The sequence below is a fragment of the Oncorhynchus mykiss genome, chromosome 2 (assembly GCF_057628025.1).
Source record: "Oncorhynchus mykiss isolate SJ-2025 chromosome 2, ASM5762802v1, whole genome shotgun sequence".
In the NCBI taxonomy this organism is placed as follows: Eukaryota; Metazoa; Chordata; class Actinopteri; order Salmoniformes; family Salmonidae; genus Oncorhynchus; species Oncorhynchus mykiss.
The window spans coordinates 67,443,837-67,462,475 of record NC_143023.1 but is presented as its reverse complement, the minus strand read 5'-3'; the positions used below and the strand labels follow the sequence as shown (position 1 = coordinate 67,462,475).

At 41.7% G+C, this 18,639-nt stretch overlaps 2 protein-coding genes across 3 annotated transcripts in view; one reads left to right on the top strand and one right to left on the bottom strand.

The window, feature by feature from the left end:
* Positions 1-601: 601 nt before the first annotated feature.
* Positions 602-13,209, bottom strand: LOC110494554 (malonyl-CoA decarboxylase, mitochondrial). Its single transcript, XM_021569726.3, has 5 exons — positions 12,464-13,209; positions 4,608-4,720; positions 4,361-4,517; positions 4,036-4,188; positions 602-1,637 (listed from the first exon to the last, which is right to left on the bottom strand). Exons 1-5 carry the CDS (start codon positions 13,001-13,003, stop codon positions 1,095-1,097), a joined length of 1,506 nt encoding a protein of 501 aa, XP_021425401.1. The 5' UTR covers positions 13,004-13,209; the 3' UTR covers positions 602-1,094.
* Positions 12,420-18,639, top strand: part of zgc:173742 (DNA topoisomerase I, mitochondrial) — a 33,597-nt gene continuing 27,377 nt past the window's right edge. Inside the window, exons 1-3 of one of the 2 annotated variants that reach the window (XM_090205833.1) lie at positions 12,420-12,519; positions 14,273-14,401; positions 15,151-15,226. In XM_090205833.1, the coding sequence (XP_090061959.1) occupies positions 14,286-14,401; positions 15,151-15,226 (192 nt within the window). In that variant the 5' untranslated portion in view covers positions 12,420-12,519; positions 14,273-14,285. Of the gene's footprint in view, positions 12,520-13,796; positions 13,938-14,272; positions 14,402-15,150; positions 15,227-18,639 lie in introns of those variants that run through there. The other variant, XM_021569702.3, reaches the window with a different exon arrangement.

Here is an 18,639-nt window from a genome sequence, read left to right as displayed (position 1 = left end):
TGGCGAACACCAAACGTGTTTGCTTATTTTTTTCTTTAAGCAATGGCTTTTTTTCTGGCCACTCTTCCGTAAAGTTCAGCTCTGTGGAGTGTACGGCTTAAAGTGGTCCTATGGACAGATACTCCAATCTCCGCTGTGGAGCTTTGCAGCTCCTTCAGGGTTGTCTTTGATCTCTTTGTTGCCTCTCTGATTAATGCCCTCCTTGCCTGGTCCGTGAGTTTTGGTGGGCGGCCGTCTCTTGGCAGGTTTGTTGTGATGCCATATTCTTTCAATTTTTTGCTATGTTCAAAGTTTCTGATATTTTTTTATAACCCAACCCCGATCTGTACTGCTCCAACACTTTGCCCCTGACCAGTTTGGAGAGCTTCTTGGTCTTCATGGTGACGCTTGCTTAGCTAATGGTGCCACTTGCTTAGTGGTGTTGCAGACTCTGGGGCCTTTCAGAACAGGTGTATATATACTGAGATCACAGATCATGTGATAAATAAAGTCCACCTGTGTGGAATCTAAGTAACTAATTATGTGACTTCTGAAGGTAATTGGTTGCACCAGATCTGATTTAGGGGCTTCATAGCAAAGGGGGTGAATACATGCGCACATCTTTTTCATTTTTTAAAATATTTTTTATTTTTTGAAAGTATTTTTTTTTAAATTTCACTTCACCAATTTGGATTATATTGTGTATGTTCATTACATGAAATCCAAATAAAAATACATTTAAATTACAAGTTATAATGCAACAAAATAGGAAAAATGCCAAGGGGGATGAATACTTTTGCAAGGCACTGTAAATGTCTCTCGCTTCATTAGCTGTAGTCTCTCACACCATAAAACACCGGGAGTCTATCGGAGATGATAACACCACATACCCACCCCAGGAAGGAAGGGAGAGGAAAATCCATGCGCTACATGGGCTAGATTGTAAAAAGAAAATAACAAAATAAATGAATATCATTCCACAAATTGTCTCCATGTTTTGAACGTGTTTTGTTTTGGCACATTAGATCAGAGCCGTAAAGTCAGCCAGTCCTGGACCTAGAGGCATCTTTGATACCAAGTGTGTGTGTGTGCGTGTACATGGGTGTCCATGGAGCTCAGAGTTTGCTGTTCTTCTGAAACTGTGAGACCAAGCCCAGCACCTGTTCTGTAACTGTGATGACTTTGTTGTGCATGTAGGCAGCGCTGTTGGACGGGGTCTCCTGCAGGAAGTATCTGTAGTTCACCATGATGCCACAGGAGTTGGCCACTCCCCGGGGGCTGGTGTCTGCATGCCAGTTCAGCCTCCACATGGTGGCACCATTCTGCAGGTGGAAGTTGGCCACAGGGTTCAGGGTATAGCCGCGCCGCTTCTCTCCGTAGAGGTACCAGGCACAGAGGCGCATCAGGGCAGGCTCCAGGACGTGGACCAGGCGTTCAGAGCGGGTCCACTCGCCACTGCTGATCAGCTTACGCAGGGCATCCAGGGCGTTGGTATCGGGGGCTGTGTTTGTGACATCTGCCACCTCCCTCCACTCACGTTCAGTTAGCAGTTCCATGCGGCCCTCCTTCCGGTGCTGGCTGAGCAGGCCCAGTAACCAGGAGGAGAAGCCTGGGATGGGAGACAGGCTGGAGAACTGGGACATGTGGGGGAACTCACTCTGCAAAAAGATAGACAGAGAGGATAGACAGCCTCAGTCTAAAACAACTTTGTCTACACCAGTTAATGAATAATACCAATGAGGTATTACAGAGAGAAAAGTACATGAAAAAGTAACATTAAGGAAAGGGTTAGATAGGTTGGATAATACAGGTTCAATAATACATTTTCATCCTGTCAAATTTAAATGTTCTGTATCCATCCAAGGGAATGCACTTTCCAAACACTTGATAATGAACCCAGTATATAATACCCCAGTGTCTCGCGGAGGAGCTGAACCCAGTATGTAATACCCCAGTGTCTCTTGGAGGAGCTGAACCCAGTATGTAATACCCCAATGTCTCTCGGAGGAGCTGAACTCAGTGAACTACCTATCAGATACAAACGGCTTTGTTTCCCACTGCAACACAAAGCAACAGCACCAATCGACTCCATCACCACATATCTGCCATTGGGATTGATAGAGATGGATGACCCCCTCATTCTCTTGCTCTACCCTGCCCTCCCTTTCTCTCTCACTTTTAATACCTTCCAAGCTCTTGACTCTGGTCCCTAGTGCCTCTCTGCCACCATCATACACTGCCTGCCTGCCGCCTAGGTTTCACTCTCTCCCCCCTTTCTTTCACTTCTTCACAAGTTCTATTTCTTGCTCTCTCTCTCTCTTCTATTACCTGCCCTCTCATGTTGGATCTTTCTTGTCTAGGCTGATAAGGTACAGAGCTGTGTGGTGTGTTGATTCACAGGAGGCAGCAGAGGAGGCAACGTGTGTCAGACAACCCCTGGAGGCAGATGTTGGAGTGAGCCTTTCCTTCTAACTCTCCCTCCCTCCCTCTTTCTCATTCATTCCTCTGTACTTCCATCACACGAGTCAGTAGATCTGAGCATAACCATGTCAAGAGGTCACTTTCTATTCATCAGTTCAATTTACTGTAAAGCCTTGGTCAGCAGGCTTAGAGCAGGCATGCAATCCACAGAGAAATAAGTAAGAACAAATGATAGGGAGACAGAAAAGGCCCTAGAGAGTAATGCTGAAAGACAACGGGATCCTCCTCCCTACTTCCTCAACCACACTGTGACCTTCTCTTTCCCTCCCCATCATCCATCCATTGCAGTGGTCCCTCAGTGGCTGTAGAGGTGTTCTATTGCCCTTAATATGGGGCATAACACTGTAATGGCACTGCACACAGTCACAATGTCATCTTTCTTTTCTCTTTTGTCCTACTGATATGAGGGGTTATCAGCATGACCTCGGGATAAAGCCAGAACTCATTGGTCACAAGAAAAGGCGTGGTAAAACAAAATTACATTTCTGCTTTAATTCAATATCTGCAGAGTTCAGATGGAATCGAGACTACAGATAAAAAAGTTCAAGCCCTACAAAACAATGTACATCCCTAGAACTTCATAGATCGATTCACCAATGTCAAGAACGCAGATTGAACAATGGAGACGCTAGAATACTTAGACCAGACTACTGTACAATTCAACAAGAAACACACTACATACTCTTATCCCAACCAAGTCTATACTCTGCCAGACTAACAACTACACTCACAGAAAAAATCTCTTCAAAAACAGTCCATATTTACTATAAATAAAGATTCAAATAAATAAAGGCTTTCACGATCACTTGCTTTGCATGTCATTAAAGCAGGATATGACCATTTCAACCTTTCAGACAAGCCTCCCAGCTATGTAAATCCATGAGGTTGAGTGGCTCTTGTTTTTCCATTCAATGTTCCAATCATTTAATAAGAGCTATAGCTGGATCACCCTGACAGGGAGTGGTTTCCTCTCCTCTCGACATGATTAGGTCTGACAGCTGAAATGTCAATATTCCTCTCTCTATCTTGGCTGAAATGTGGAGAAGAGCATTCAATCCTACCGCAATCCCCTCTTTACCCACAAGCACACACCTAACATGCAGGTGGAAATACAGGATTGTGTGAGTATTTAGTTTAATTTAGCTTGTCTAGGTTAAAAAGAGCATGTCTAGGTTATATTACAAGAAATGTTGATCTTATAATAATTACCACTCTTCCCACACTGAAATAGCCTCCAGCTTATGTTGAACTACTGTTGTGATTGACTGCCATCTGTTTCTTGGCAATGGCCAGAAGTGTTGGGGTGTCGTGAGTGGTTGTGGTTCTAAGAACTTGGTGGAAGTCTGGAGAGAATGGAATCCATCAGGTGACACTGAAGCGAGTGACAAACAGAGTGTAAAAAAACTCTGACCATGGATATGGCTAATAAATCACGTATTATGACGCAGGGGAGCAGCTGATTGACTCAGGAGACGTTCCACAGTGTTCAGATATGGGGCCCCATGAGAGGGGCAGTCCGACTTTGCCTGCCATTCTGCTCATAGAAACAGTGGTGTGATATTATTCTCCACCCACCTGCAGCTCCCGCACCACTCTCTTGATAAGAACGTTCCCCAGCTCCACCCCCTGCAGGCCAGCCTGGCTGGAGGAGATGGAGTAGAACACTGCTGTGTTGACCTTGTTCACATCCTCCTCCAAGTCCAGGGTAGCCAACTCTCTCACGATACTCTATGGGACAGGAGAAAGAACATTGTTGGAGTCAGACATACAGTCTATTATCAAATTGTGGTCTCCAGTACTATAAAGAGGAATGAATCTACAGAACAGCTAAACCAACGTCTCAATTTCTGCATTCTCTCTCATATTCAATAAATGAGGTATTCCATATAAAACCTCTCACCTGTATGTTATCAGAGATGTCCTCTGTGAGTGCCACATGCAGGACGACCAGTGGTTCCCCTGGCATGGCAGCGTGAGTGAAGGCATAGCAGCGACGGTACGGCCCCACCCTACGTTTTATATCGGTCCAGTTCCTCACAGGGTGGACAGCCTCGTACCTGCCAGGACATACACAGTCAGACATGGGTTTACTGCTATAAGTGTCGGTGTGTCGGTGTGTCTGTGTGTGTACTACAGGGGCTTCTTACTGGCTGATCTTCTGCAGTATCTCGCAGGGGGACTGCCAGGTGATCCTCTCCAGATGCAGCAGACCCACAGAGAACCACTCCGACAGCAGACTCTTCAGAGTGCCATTCAGGTCCTACAACATCAGAACCCAGAGGTAAAGCTCCTGTGTGCTCTGGCCAGCTACTCAATAATTAGTTAGTCATGAGAGAGACTAATCAGAACCAAATACAGGATGTAGCTGCTAGAGTGTGGCTGCCAGAGACAATCTATTTCTATTTACCTACTAACAAAAACATTTGCTTACTGATTAAAGTGATCATTTAAAGCATATTAGTGCCTCAGGAGCCTGACACTCCCAGTCCCAGCACCTAATGCCATCCAAATGGTTTTAGCACACTGACAATGAGCTGCCATAGTGCTTACAGGTGTTATTTTTTTTCTCAATCTGTAACTAGTGAACAGCTCAATCAGTTCACTTAAGTAGAATTCATGACTGAATGTCATCACACTATCTAGTGACTGACAGCAGCATTAATAACGTCACAGGCTGGTATCAAAAGCATGGCTGTCACATAATCCTGCAGTTCCATGATCACCTACAAGGCCTACTTTTTGTGGGTGTATGTCCTCCTGGGCATTTGTTTGTTTTCATTATCCACATCTCCACCCTATCCACATCGACGGGACAGTAGTGGAGAGGGTAGTACGTTTTAAGTTCCTTGGCGTACACATCACGGACAAACTGATTTGGTCCACCCACACAGACAGCGTTGTGAAGAAGGCGCAGCAGCGCCTCAGCAACCTCAGGCGGCTGAAGAAATTCGGCTTGTCACCAAAAGCACTCACAAACTTCTACAGATGCACAATCGAGAGCATCCTGTCGGGCTGTATCACCGCCTGGTACGGCAACTGCTCCGCCCACAACCGTAAGGCTCTCCAGAGGGTAGTGAGGTCTGCACAACGCATCACCGGGGGCAAACTACCTGCCCTCCAGGACAGCTACACCACCCGATGTCACAGGAAGGCCATAAAGATCATTAGTGGCTGCTGCCAACATACTGACTCAACTCCAGCCACTTTAATAATGGAAATGTATGGAAATTGATGTAAAAAATGTATCACTAGCCACTTTCAACTTTCACTTTCAACTTAATATAATGTTTACATACCCTACATTACTCATCTCATATGTATATGTATATACTGTACTCTATATCATCTACTGCATCTTGCCATCTTTATGTAATACATATATCACTAGCCACTTTAAACTGTCACTTTATGTTTACATACCCTACATTACTCATCTCATATGTATATACTGTATTCGATACCATCTACTGCATCTTGCCTATGCTGTTCTGTACCATCACTCATTCATTTATATTTATGTACATATTCTTTATCCCTTTACACTTGTGTGTATAAGGTAGTAGTTGTGGAATTGTTAGGTTAGATTACTCGTTGGTTATTACTGCATTGTTGGAACTAGAAGCACAAGCATTTCGCTACACTCGCATTAACATCTGCTAACCATGTGTATGTGACAAATACAATTTGATTTGATTTATATCTGTTGGTAGTGATGATGGCACAGGTGGATCTGGAGCCTACGGTACTGTATATGGGGAGACATAGGCCTCACACTTCAATAAACACATTGTCATATGAGCAGGGTATAGTCCTCCTCCAAGGATCTGACTTCATTATAGCAGAGAAAGGCTCTCTCAACAAACAAACATACCATTATACCTGCATAAACTCACACTGAGTTAAGACTAGACGTACTCTATTCTGTCCATCTACAGCAGCACCTGGCAAGTCAACAGCCAAACACTGTACCTGCCAATAATAATGTGCATTATACATTGCCCCCCAAAAAATAAACATTGATAACTGTCGGGCCTAAATATAGTTGATGCCAATCCCTTCCAAAGTAGCTGAAAGTGCTTGTGAATTCTACACTTAACAAAAGCTAATTACAAAACTTAGAATTATACACCAAACATTAATTATACTGAAAGAATATATATATATTTTACTGAGTTACAGTTCATATAAGGAAGTCAGTCAATTGAAATGAATTAAATTGGGCTCCCGAATGGTGGCCATTGCTCCCAGCATGCTCCCTCAAAACTTGAAACATCTGTGTTGTGAGACAAAACTGCACATTTTGTGACCTTTTATTGTCCCCAACAGGTTCACCTGTTTAATGATCATGCAGTTTAATCAGCTCCTTGATATGCCACACCTGTCAGGTGGATGGATTTTTTTGGCAAAGGAGAAATGCTCGCAAGTAGGGATGTAAACAATTTTGTGCACAAGCTTCTTGTGCATTTGAACAATTTTATTTCAGCTCATGAAACATGAGACCAACACTTTACATGTTGCATTTTAGCTCATGTTTTTACAGACACAGTATATTTTACATTAGTTATCTTGTATTTTGATTGTTTTTGCAATTTTTTTTTATCCCATCCATATTTTCGTATCTAGCTGAATTTCACACTGGAATTTTTTAAACATATTTTTTTATTTAACTAGGCAAGTCAGTTAAGAACAAATTCTTATTTTCAATGACAGCCTAGGAACAGTGGGTTAACTGCCTGTTCAGGGGCAGAACGGCAGATTTGTACCTTGTCAGCTCGGGGACATGAACTTGCAACCTTTCAGTTACTTGTCCAACGCTCTAACCACTAGGCTACCCTGCCGCCCCATAAATACACTCAACTGAATTATAACCCTGCTCTATGTTCGCTACATCCTGTACCTCATTGCGGAGAAGAAACTAACATCTATGGGTGTGGCGTAGCTTTTGGCCGGAATAAGGATTTGGGGTAGCCAGGGCCAAAAACGTATCCAAAACGTATTTAAAAGCGTGTCGGTGTGTGTGTTTGTGTGTCTTTGATGACTCACACAAAAAAAAGACAAACTTAGAATCTGACAACAGGAGCAAATAAATAATTCTGAGATTGATGATGAACCCTGAAAAAGCGTTAAGACATGCTATGTCGACACATACAAACGCAGCTACCGCCTTGCCTCTGGGTTAAAGAAGCTCCCAATTCTTAGTCACACAAAATAACAGCAAACTCAGGGACAAATCTGTATTTCGTTGACCTTGCGGCAGATGAAAACCTTTGAAATGGAAGAGTCGCAATAGTCAGGTTTAGTGACATGGAAGTAGAAGGGAGAGCAGGTGAAGAGGCTGAGGAATCAAAGACCTTGAAATTAAACTGGCCTGAATGGCTGTGACAATAATGTGAGCCTTTGAAAAAAAGCTTGAGAGATTCTAATCCTTGAGAGAAAATTAAATTTTCTTTCATTGGCACTGTACCAGTAAAATTTGAAATTTGTGTTACAGTATATGCCGTTGAGGACATTGATTTGGAATTTGCACCGTTGTTACACAGTTGCTAGTATTGCATGCACAAAGAGAACTATAAGGAAACTGTGATGCATATGACACAGGAACCAAAGCCAAAGTTATTCAGTTGTGCATTCAAAGTTTCCAGGGTACAACAGGACAGCCTCCCAGCCCCTACTACACGATGTGCCTTTTGCTCCAGTAGGCCTAGATGACATGTGACAGGCTTAGGCTAAAATTGCCTCTGAGAAACCACAACCAATATACAGTGCCTTGCGAAAGTATTCGGCCCCCTTGAACTTTGCGACCTTTTGCCACATTTCAGGTTTCAAACATAAAGATATAAAAGTGTATTTTTTTGTGAAGAATCAACAACAAGTGGGACACAATCATGAAGTGGCACAACATTTATTGGATATTTCAAACTTTTTTAACAAATCAAAAACTGAAAAATTGGGCGTGCAAAATTATTCAGCCCCCTTAAGTTAATACTTTGTAGCGCCACCTTTTGCTGCGATTACAGCTGTAAGTCGCTTGGGGTATGTCTCTATCAGTTTTGCACATCGAGAGACTGAAATTTTTTCCCATTCCTCCTTGCAAAACAGCTCGAGCTCAGTGAGGTTGGATGGAGAGCATTTGTGAACAGCAGTTTTCAGTTCTTTCCACAGATTCTCGATTGGATTCAGGTCTGGACTTTGACTTGGCCATTCTAACACCTGGATATGTTTATTTTTGAACCATTCCATTGTAGATTTTGCTTTATGTTTTGGATCATTGTCTTGTTGGAAGACAAATCTCCGTCCCAGTCTCAGGTCTTTTGCAGACTCCATCAGGTTTTCTTCCAGAATGGTCCTGTATTTGGCTCCATCCATCTTCCCATCAATTTTAACCATCTTCCCTGTCCCTGCTGAAGAAAAGCAGGCCCAAACCATGATGCTGCCACCACCATGTTTGACAGTGGGGATGGTGTGTTCAGGGTGATGAGCTGTGTTGCTTTTACGCCAAACATAACGTCTTGCATTGTTGCCAAAAAGTTCAATTTTGGTTTCATCTGACCAGAGCACCTTCTTCCACATGTTTGGTGTGTCTCCCAGGTGGCTTGTGGCAAACTTTAAACGACACTTTTTATGGATATCTTTAAGAAATGGCTTTCTTCTTGCCACTCTTCCATAAAGGCCAGATTTGTGCAATATACAACTGATTGTTGTCCTATGGACAGAGTCTCCCACCTCAGCTGTAGATCTCTGCAGTTCATCCAGAGTGATCATGGGCCTCTTGGCTGCATCTCTGATCAGTATTCTCCTTGTATGAGCTGAAAGTTTAGAGGGACGGCCAGGTCTTGGTAGATTTGCAGTGGTCTGATACTCCTTCCATTTCAATATTATCGCTTGCACAGTGCTCCTTGGGATGTTTAAAGCTTGGGAAATCTTTTTGTATCCAAATCCGGCTTTAAACTTCTTCACAACAGTATCTCGGACCTGCCTGGTGTGTTCCTTGTTCTTCATGATGCTCTCTGCGCTTTTAACGGACCTCTGAGACTATCACAGTGCAGGTGCATTTATACGGAGACTTGATTACACACAGGTGGATTGTATTTATCATCATTAGTCATTTAGGTCAACATTGGATCATTCAGAGATCCTCACTGAACTTCTGGAGAGAGTTTGCTGCACTGAAAGTAAAGGGGCTGAATAATTTTGCACGCCCAATTTTTCAGTTTTTGATTTGTTAAAAAAGTTTGAAATATCCAATAAATGTCATTCCACTTCATGATTGTGTCCCACTTGTTGTTGATTCTTCACAAAAAAATACAGTTTTATATCTTTATGTTTGAAGCCTGAAATGTGGCAAAAGGTCGCAAAGTTCAAGGGGGTATGTAAGGGACCACTAAACTAAAGTCACAGCAGAAGTATATTATGAATCCCAGTTATTTTCCTAATCTCTCACCTCCCAGGTTATTCTGTGCACAGGTAAAGAAGAATGAAAATAGTGATTGATAAAAAAAAATTGATAGACCAACAGCAGGAAACAAGTCTACTATAGAAATGTGAGACACTTCTAAACAACCTTGGTAATTGCAGTCTTGGCAATTCAGAACTTTTATAAGGCCTTTTGATTCTGCTTGACTCGCTGTTTTAATTACTATCATGTTCATGAACACCTTTCTTTCCTCCCACAGTAGGTGAGAGGCTCTTATTTTACTCTAACCTATTCCATTTTTAAACCCCAATTTCTCTTTCCTGTTCTCGCCTACTGCATTGACAGTGCCACCTTTTTAAAGGAGCTCCTGTTGGTGAAATAGTGTATATCATATTTAGCATCATTCTCAAACACAGGTAAAGAGCTGATGAGGCAGAACATAAACGGATAAACAAATCCCTGTGTGAGCTAACATATATATAAAGAGGCCAAATAATAACTGCGGGAAGATGCTGGTAAAATGAGTCAAGCTGAGCAAGCATTTCCCAATTGATGACCAATTAGATTTTAAGCAATTTTCGCATTCAGTACAAATGTCCTTTCACCTCCATGTCCTACATCACCCAAGATGGAGAAAGGTAGGCCTTTGTCAGATAGACTGATGTGGGTACAAGTTGGTAACTTGCCTCAATAGGAGATGGGGGAGTTATGGGATCAAAACAGGAAAAGATCTGATTCGATAGATATTTAAACAGCTGGCACAAACAGTTGTGGCCAAATATATTGGTGCCCTTGCACTTTTCTTTAAAAAAATCTCCTTTTCTACTGAAATTGAAAAAAACTGTCTCCACGCCATGTTATTGGATTTTCAACAATACAGAACCAATTTTATTTTTGAGATGTTTCCACAACTTGGTAACACCTGTGGTAAATTCAATTGATTGGACATGATTTGGAAAGGCACACGCCTGTCTATATAAAGGTCCCTTAGTTGACTGTGCATGACAGAGCAAAAACCACACCATGAGCAATTTCTGCAGCATTGTTGGTCCCCAAGAACCCAGTGGTCTCCATCTTTCTTAAATGGAAGAAGTTTGGAACCAACCTAGAGCTGGCCGCCAGGACAAACTGAGCGCCTTGGTCAGGGAGGTGACCAAGAACCTTGCTTACATTTGTATACGATCACTTTTACATGTTCATATCCAAATCATTCTAAAGTATCTGTAACTCAAAGATGTTACTTATAGATGATTTGGATATGAAGCATGAAAATGCTAATATAGGTAGCATTGACTTTCATTGGATTTGTGCAGCAAATTGTAAAAAGTTAGCATTTGAAACAGTGCCCAAGAATGGGTTGTGGTCATACATTGCCCATAGACTGCTTACAGGCTAAGGAAACTAAAATGTAATTTTGTAATTTGGTTGAACTATCCCTTTAACATGGAGGGGGGCAGCACTATCTCATGGTCAGAATCTGGTAATATCAGGATGTAGGATGGGGCATAAACCTAACAACTTCAACGACTAACTTCTCTGAACGGGGGACAAAGCATTACCAAATTCCATGAGAGTCCATTACATAGGATGACGAAACAATACTCCGAGCTACAGCTCCATACTATTTGTCAGACATAGAGAACTGATACTGTATACTGGTTGTTGGGGTGGGATAGGGCTGGGTCTGGGAGGGTCCGTGGGTAACTTTTGACCATTTATTTTGATTCCTCATGTCTTACTCATTGGTAGAAAAATGTTTGGCACAAATCAGATGATGGGTGCTATATTTATTAAATATTATATGAATCCTATAAATTAAAATGGCTTAAATTCTCAGATCGAATCATATTTCAACTAAATAACGATGCAGGAATGCTAATCTTAACTACAGAAACAATTTCAGAACAATCTGAAATGGTAGGTGTCAGGGCTTGCTGAAATGTCATGGAATAACCTTCATGACACTTAAAAAAAAAAAAAAATGAAATGCTTGGATCAGTCACAGTTTCCTCACTAGGGCAAAAGTGATCAGAGATGAGCTGCTCTAGCAGTCAGTTGAAATGGGACACCCATACCAATGTAGGTCAAAGGGGGCTTCCATGTCATACAGCGTTGTCAACACCTTTATTTAGTATAGTACATTAGGCCTGCAACTGATTTGCCTTTGACACACACGTTTTAAATGTGCTGTACCTACAGTATACATTGGTTACATTGTATAAGGCACCTACATCTGTTTTGTTTCTTAGCATTAAATATAGAAACATGTCATCTATTAGCTTGTTTGTAAACAAATCACGTGTTGTATGTTATTTTCCATTGGAAAAACTTCAATTTTCTATAACACTTATCTGGTTATGGCAGTAGAACTGGCTCCATTTAGTGAACGTTAGTTTTTGAGCAGGCGCAGTCAGATAATTGTTTATCTATTTCACGATAACTCAGAAGAAATACAAAATCGATTCCAAGTACTGAAATACATATACTGTTGTGAATAATTCCTGCCTGCACCTGTCAATTATTTCCAAAACGCGCTACGCGAATTGACATTAGCAGGCCACCATATAATATTGTAAACAGTGGCTTTACCCGAATGTGAGGACTGTCACTTCCTTTAGATGATATTATTTCAAGCAGATCGGCACGTAGGTCCACCAGGAACTTCACTCCCCCCTCAACCCTGCTTATGTGATTAAGCAACTGTTTATAGCGCGGAGTCAGACTGTATCGTAACCTGTCCTCTACTTGCAATATTGTAGCCAAGTCCCTTAACTGAGTGTCGAGCAGCTTGCCTGCTAGCTCTGAAACTCCTTTGTGGTCCACACCAAAATCGTGTGATAGCGTTGCTAGTAATTGTGACTTCTCTTCCTTTTCAAGGCTTTTGTAGAAATGCATAAATTCCACACTGTTCGATTCGGGTGGAGGCGGGGACTTATCTCTCGTCTCGTATGTAGGTAACGGTACCACAACCCTCGTCAGTATGTCCTCCATGGATCTGACAGTACCAGGTGCCGAGGTAAACCGACAACGCACGCTTCGAAAGTCCAAGGCCTGGAGCCTTAAAGCCGTTACTAAAACACTTCGATGTCGCCAGAAACTCACACCACTGCGCAATGTAGAAATTATCATCGCAATCTGTAAATTGTCTCTTTCCAGTTGTAAATAATACCAGTACCACCCGGTGCGCAACCTGATCCTTCACGGTATATTATTAAAGAGACAGTACAACTATCACAGCGAGCCTGAAGGAAATAACGCCCCAACCTATTTTCCCAATGTCACTCTCCCCACCACAAAATACCTGGTTTAGTTTTTGAATCTACTTTTTATTCCACGTCGTCGACCTTTGCCTCTTGTGTGTATGGGAGAGCAATTATGTAACAAAAAGAGAACGCTTGGATTGGAAATGAGTGAATAGGTAGCCAACCAAAAACTAGGACCCCCAAATACTATATTAAATAAATATTTAATTCCTCCATTAAAATAATCACTGACCTTCAAGAACAACTTTGTTTGCTGAAATGATGATAGCTGCATCATTGAGGAAAGTGTTTACTTGCTATAACTGTGATACGTGGTTGTTTTGTGTAAAATGCTTGCTTACGCCAATCCAGTCGTCAGATCAATTAGAACCTACTTCAAGGGAGAGGAAGCTAGGACTCGGGAATAATGCATAATATTTTTAGAAAAGGGCTTGTCAGAAAGAAAATAGAAGTGCATATTTAAAATAGATAAAATTATACCATATTATTAATTTAACATATTTACTGTTGTGCTATGAGTGTCCTTGTTTACTTTATTATGTACTTTCATTCCTCATTATATTCCCCATAAAAAAACACATATTAGCTGCAGTAAGGCGTATTCGCAGACAGAGGGCGTTGATCGCCAGCTAATTAATTTATTCAGCCAATCAGACTCAATAGCGTTGAACTTTAAAAATCTCGCGCTACTTTCTACAGACAGAGCGGTTTGGAGATTTTAGCCGTACACTAAGACAGCTAATTCGCCATTCGTAGCAAAAGTAATCAGTCAAGGCCAAATTTAGCACACAGAAGAAGTGGTAAGCTTGTGGAACTGACAATTATATTTTCCAGCTAACCACACACCGCTAGTTAGCTAATGTAGCTAAGCAAATATGGTTTAGTATAATACAGTAGTACGTATGCTAACCCATGTGACCGGGATATTTTGCTTACGCTAGCAACCCATAGTATCACACTATATTTTGTGGTTCAGAGCTAATTACGTGCATTTTTGAAAATGCATGTATGTAACGTTAGTTTGTCATTTTTACTGCACTTCCATGCTTGTCAGGTTAGCGCTGCCATCTGAGTTAACAAACCATTCTGCACCAAGCAAATCATTCTGCTACCTAATGAACGGTCTGTTTTACAGTGCTCTGTAGGAGATGGGCGGAGAGAAGAATGTTGGCCAAGCCAGAGGAGGGAAGGCCAAAGCGAAGACACCCAGACAGAGGCTGAGTGATAAGGAAGGAGGCTCGGGTGGAGACGCACCTAGGAAAAGGTGAGTCCAGACAGTGACATACAATATCCTATATTATGTGCAATATCAATCTCAGTAACAAATTCGCATAGGCATCCATGAAATTGTCTTCCTCACTATCTCTAAGACCCAAGTAGTACATATTGCACTAGCTAGGCCTAATCTGAAACATATGTTCACTGCAGCATTAACTTTTTGTTGTTGTTGTATATCTCATTATGTAAAGATGGTCTTTGCATGTAGGTAGTTAGACACTACCTTTCCACGCACTGCATCCTAACTTTCTTCATGTCTTCTATACTTCTGAATTACAGTTAACTGAAACAACAGTCAACATCTTCCCAATAGTATACACATCACAGCTCTGTGGTGTAGACACACAGAATGTTGCAAAAAAATTGAGAGAAATTAAGTCCCCAAACAAGCCAGCAATTGTAAATCTAGCAACGTGCTACAATGTGTGTGGATGCCTGCTTTCATTACCCAGAGTAGGGTACTCCATCTTTATATGAATACATTAATTCTCCTTGATATTGGATGCATTATATGAGCAAACAAATGAATCCAGAGTCATCTGTCACTGGCATGTGTAATTAATGGGATGAAAGAGAAGAATAGACACCTGTAAGCATGACTGGCAGCAGCCTTCTGTGACAGTCCCCGATGACATTTCATGGCAGACTAGAGTTAAGTTGGAGGTACCAACTCGGGGAGAGAAATATGACAATCTCTATTTTTCTCCCTGTCTTTCTGTTCTGATGGTCTGACAGTACAAAGCCCAATAAGGAAAGAACTAAAGCCACAGCAAAGTCTCAGCGGGTGGAAAAAGTAAAAGTTCAGAAAAAGGTAAGTACCTTTTTCTTAAATCATACACTACATATTGTGTGTTGGTAGTAGCCTAATAGTTATGGCAGTGGTGTTATCAACAGGAGCAGTTCCAAAACTACTATCTTATAGACACAAGTGTAAGGGGATAAAGAATATGTACATAAAGATATATGAATGAGTGATGGTACAGAGCGGCATAGGCAAGATACAGTAGATGGTATTGAGTGCAGTATATACATATGAGATGAGTATGTAAACAAAGTGGCATAGTTAAAGTGGCTAGTGATGCATGTATTACATAAAGATGCAGTAGATATAGAGTACAGTATATACATATACATATGAGATGAATAATGTGGGGTATGTAAACATTATATTAGGTAGCATTGTTTAAAGTGGCTAGTGATATATTTTACATTTCCCATCAATTCCCAAGTGGCTGGAGTTGAGTCAGTGTGTTGGCAGCAGCCACTCAATGTTAGTGGTGGCTGTTTAAATCACCACCGCTACATCTTATGGGACTTACATTTGTACTACTGGATAGTTTTTCCTGAGAAATTTGACTGCAGGTTACATCTTCCCAGCCTGTGCTGCCAGCGTGTCCCTGTGTGAACCCCATGATAGTTGATTCCAGAAGCTCCCCAAACCAGCTAGATAGAAATGGATTTCCTGATACTGTACTTGGACTGGTGCCCAAGGTCCATTACCCTCATACTGAATCTCTCAACATAGGGATTTTCTCATACAGTGCCTTCGGAAAGTATTCAGACCCCTTGACTTTTTCCACGTTTTGTTAGGTTACAGCCTTATTCTAAAATGGATTAAATATGCTTTCTCATCAATCTACACACAATACCCCATACAGACAAAACAAAAAACAGGTTTAATTGTTTTTAGCATATTTATAAAAAAATATATTAAAAAAACATACCTTTTTAGTATTCAGACCCTTTGCTAAGACTCGAATTTGAGCTCAGGTGCATTCTGTTTCCATTGATCATCCTTGAGATCTTTCTACAAGTTGATTTGAAGTCCACCTGTGGTAAATTCAAATTGATTGGATATGATTTGGAAAGGCACACACCTCTATATTAGTTCCCACAGTTGACAGTGCATGTCAGTTAAAACCAAGCCATGAGGTCAAAGGAATTGTCCGTAGAGCTCTGAGACAGGATTGTGTTGAGGCACCGATCTGGGGAAGGGTACCAAAAAGTTTCTGCAGCATTGAATGTCCCCAAGAACACAGTGGCCTCCATCATTCTTAAATGGAATACTTTTCCTAGAGCTGGCCACCCTGCCAAACTGAGTAATCAGGGGAGAAGCGCCTTGGTAAAGGAGGTGACCAAGAACCTGATGGTCACTCTGACAGAGTTCCTCTGTGGAGATGGGATAACCTTCCAGAAGGACAACCATCTCTGCAGCACTCCACCAGTCATGCCTTTATGGTAGTGGCCAGACAGAAGCCACTCCTCAGTAAAAGGCACAAGACAGCCCTCTTGGGAGTTTGCAAAAAGGCACCTAAAGGACTCTCAGACCATGAAAAACAAGATTCTCTGGTCTGATGAAACCAAGATTGAACTCTTTGGCCTGAATGCCAAGTCTCACATCTGGATGAAACCTGGCACCATCCCTATGGTGAAGCATGGTGTTGGCAGCATCATACTTTGGGGATGTTTTACAGCTGCAGGGACTGGTAGACTAGTCAGGTTCAAGGGAAAGATGAATGGAGCAAAGTAGAGAGAGCTGTGATAACCTGCTCAGGACCTCAGACTGGGGTGAAGGTTCACCTTCCAACAGGACAACGACCCTTAACACACAGCCAAGACAACGCAGGAGTGGCTTTGGGACAAGTCTCAATGTCCTTGAGTGGCCCGGCCAGACCTGAATCCAATCGAACATCTCTGGAATGACCTGAAGATGGCTGTGCAGCAATGCTCCCCATCCAACCTGACAGAGCTTGAGGAACTGCAGAGAAGAATGTGAAAAACTCACCAAATACAGGTGTGCCAAGCTTGTAGCTTCATACCCAAGAAGACTCAAGGCTGTAATCGATGCCAGAGGTGCTTCAACAAAGTACTGAGAAAAGGGTCTGAATACTTATGTAAATGTGATGTTTCAGTTTTATTTTATTTATGTTTGCAAAAATGTCTAAACCTGTTTTTGCTTTGTCATTATGGGTTATTGTGTGTAGCTTGATGGAACAAAAACAATTTAATACATTTTAGAATAAGACTAATGTGGAAAAAGTCAAGGGGCCTGAATACTTTCCGAATGCACTGTACATACTACGATTTATTTTTGATTGAATTGCTACGTTATTCACAGGTCCATTGTTTCTTGATATGTGTCAATTTACTTAGTAAATTATGTTGTCCATTATATAGATTAATTCTGTATTAGGTCAAAACACCACTTTCAGTACCTCTTTGAGGTGTCTGTTTTTGTCCAATATGAGTATTTAGAAAAATAATATAATCAGTGGAGGCTGCTGAGGGGAGAAAGGCTCATAATAATGGCCGGAACCGAGTGAATTTGGTGTATTTGATACCATTCCACCGATTCCGCTCCAGTCATTACCACGAGCCCGTTCTCCCCAATTGTTGTCCACACCTACTCATTCAAAGGTTTGTTCTTATTTTTACTATTTTCTACATTGTAGAATAATACTGAAGTTATCAAAACCATGAAATAACACATGGAATCATGTAGTAACCAAAAAAGTGTTAAACAAAAAAACATTCTTCAACATTCTACTTCTTCAAAGTAGCCACCCTTTGCCTTGATGACAGCTTTGCACACTATTGGCATTATCTCAACCAGCTTCATGAGGAATGCTTTTCTAACCGTCTTGAAGGAATTCCTACATATGCTGTGCACTTGTTGGCTGCTTTTCCTTCATTCTGCGGTCCAACTCATCCAAAACCATCTCAATTGGGTTGAGGTCGGGTCATCTGATGCAGCACTCAATCACTCTCCTTGGTCAAATAGCCCTTACACAGCCTGGAGGTGTGTTTTGGGTCTTTGACCTGTGGAAAAACAAATGATAGTCTCACTGAGCTCAAACCAGATGGGATGGCGTATCACTGTAGAATGCTGTGGTAGCCATGCTGATTCATTCTAAATAAATCACTGACAGTGTCACTAGCAAAGCACACCACCACCTTCATGTTTCACGGTGGAAACCACACATGCGGAGATCATCTGCTCACCTACTCTGTCTCACAAAGGCACGGCGGTTGGAACCAAACATTTCTGATTTTGACTTATCAGACCAAAGGACAGATTTCCACCGCTCTGTCCGTTGCTCGTGTTTCTTGGTTTCTTTGCAGAAATTCGACCACGAATGATCCACACAGTCTCTTTTGAACAGTTCATGTTGATGTGTCTGTTACTTGAACTCTGAATCATTTATTTGGGCTGCAATCTGGGGT

Bases quoted from the DNA above. Each gene is read 5' to 3' on its own strand.
- LOC110494554 (XM_021569726.3), bottom strand. From the start codon at position 13,003: ATGATAATTTCTACATTGCGCAGTGGTGTGAGTTTCTGGCGACATCGA. The intron at 4,189-4,360 runs GTGAGAGGTTTT...CCTGTCCCATAG, and splicing joins ACATCTCTGATAACATACAG to AGTATCGTGAGAGAGTTGGC. The intron at 1,638-4,035 runs GTGGGTGGAGAA...ATCTTTTTGCAG, and splicing joins GAGTGGTGCGGGAGCTGCAG to AGTGAGTTCCCCCACATGTC.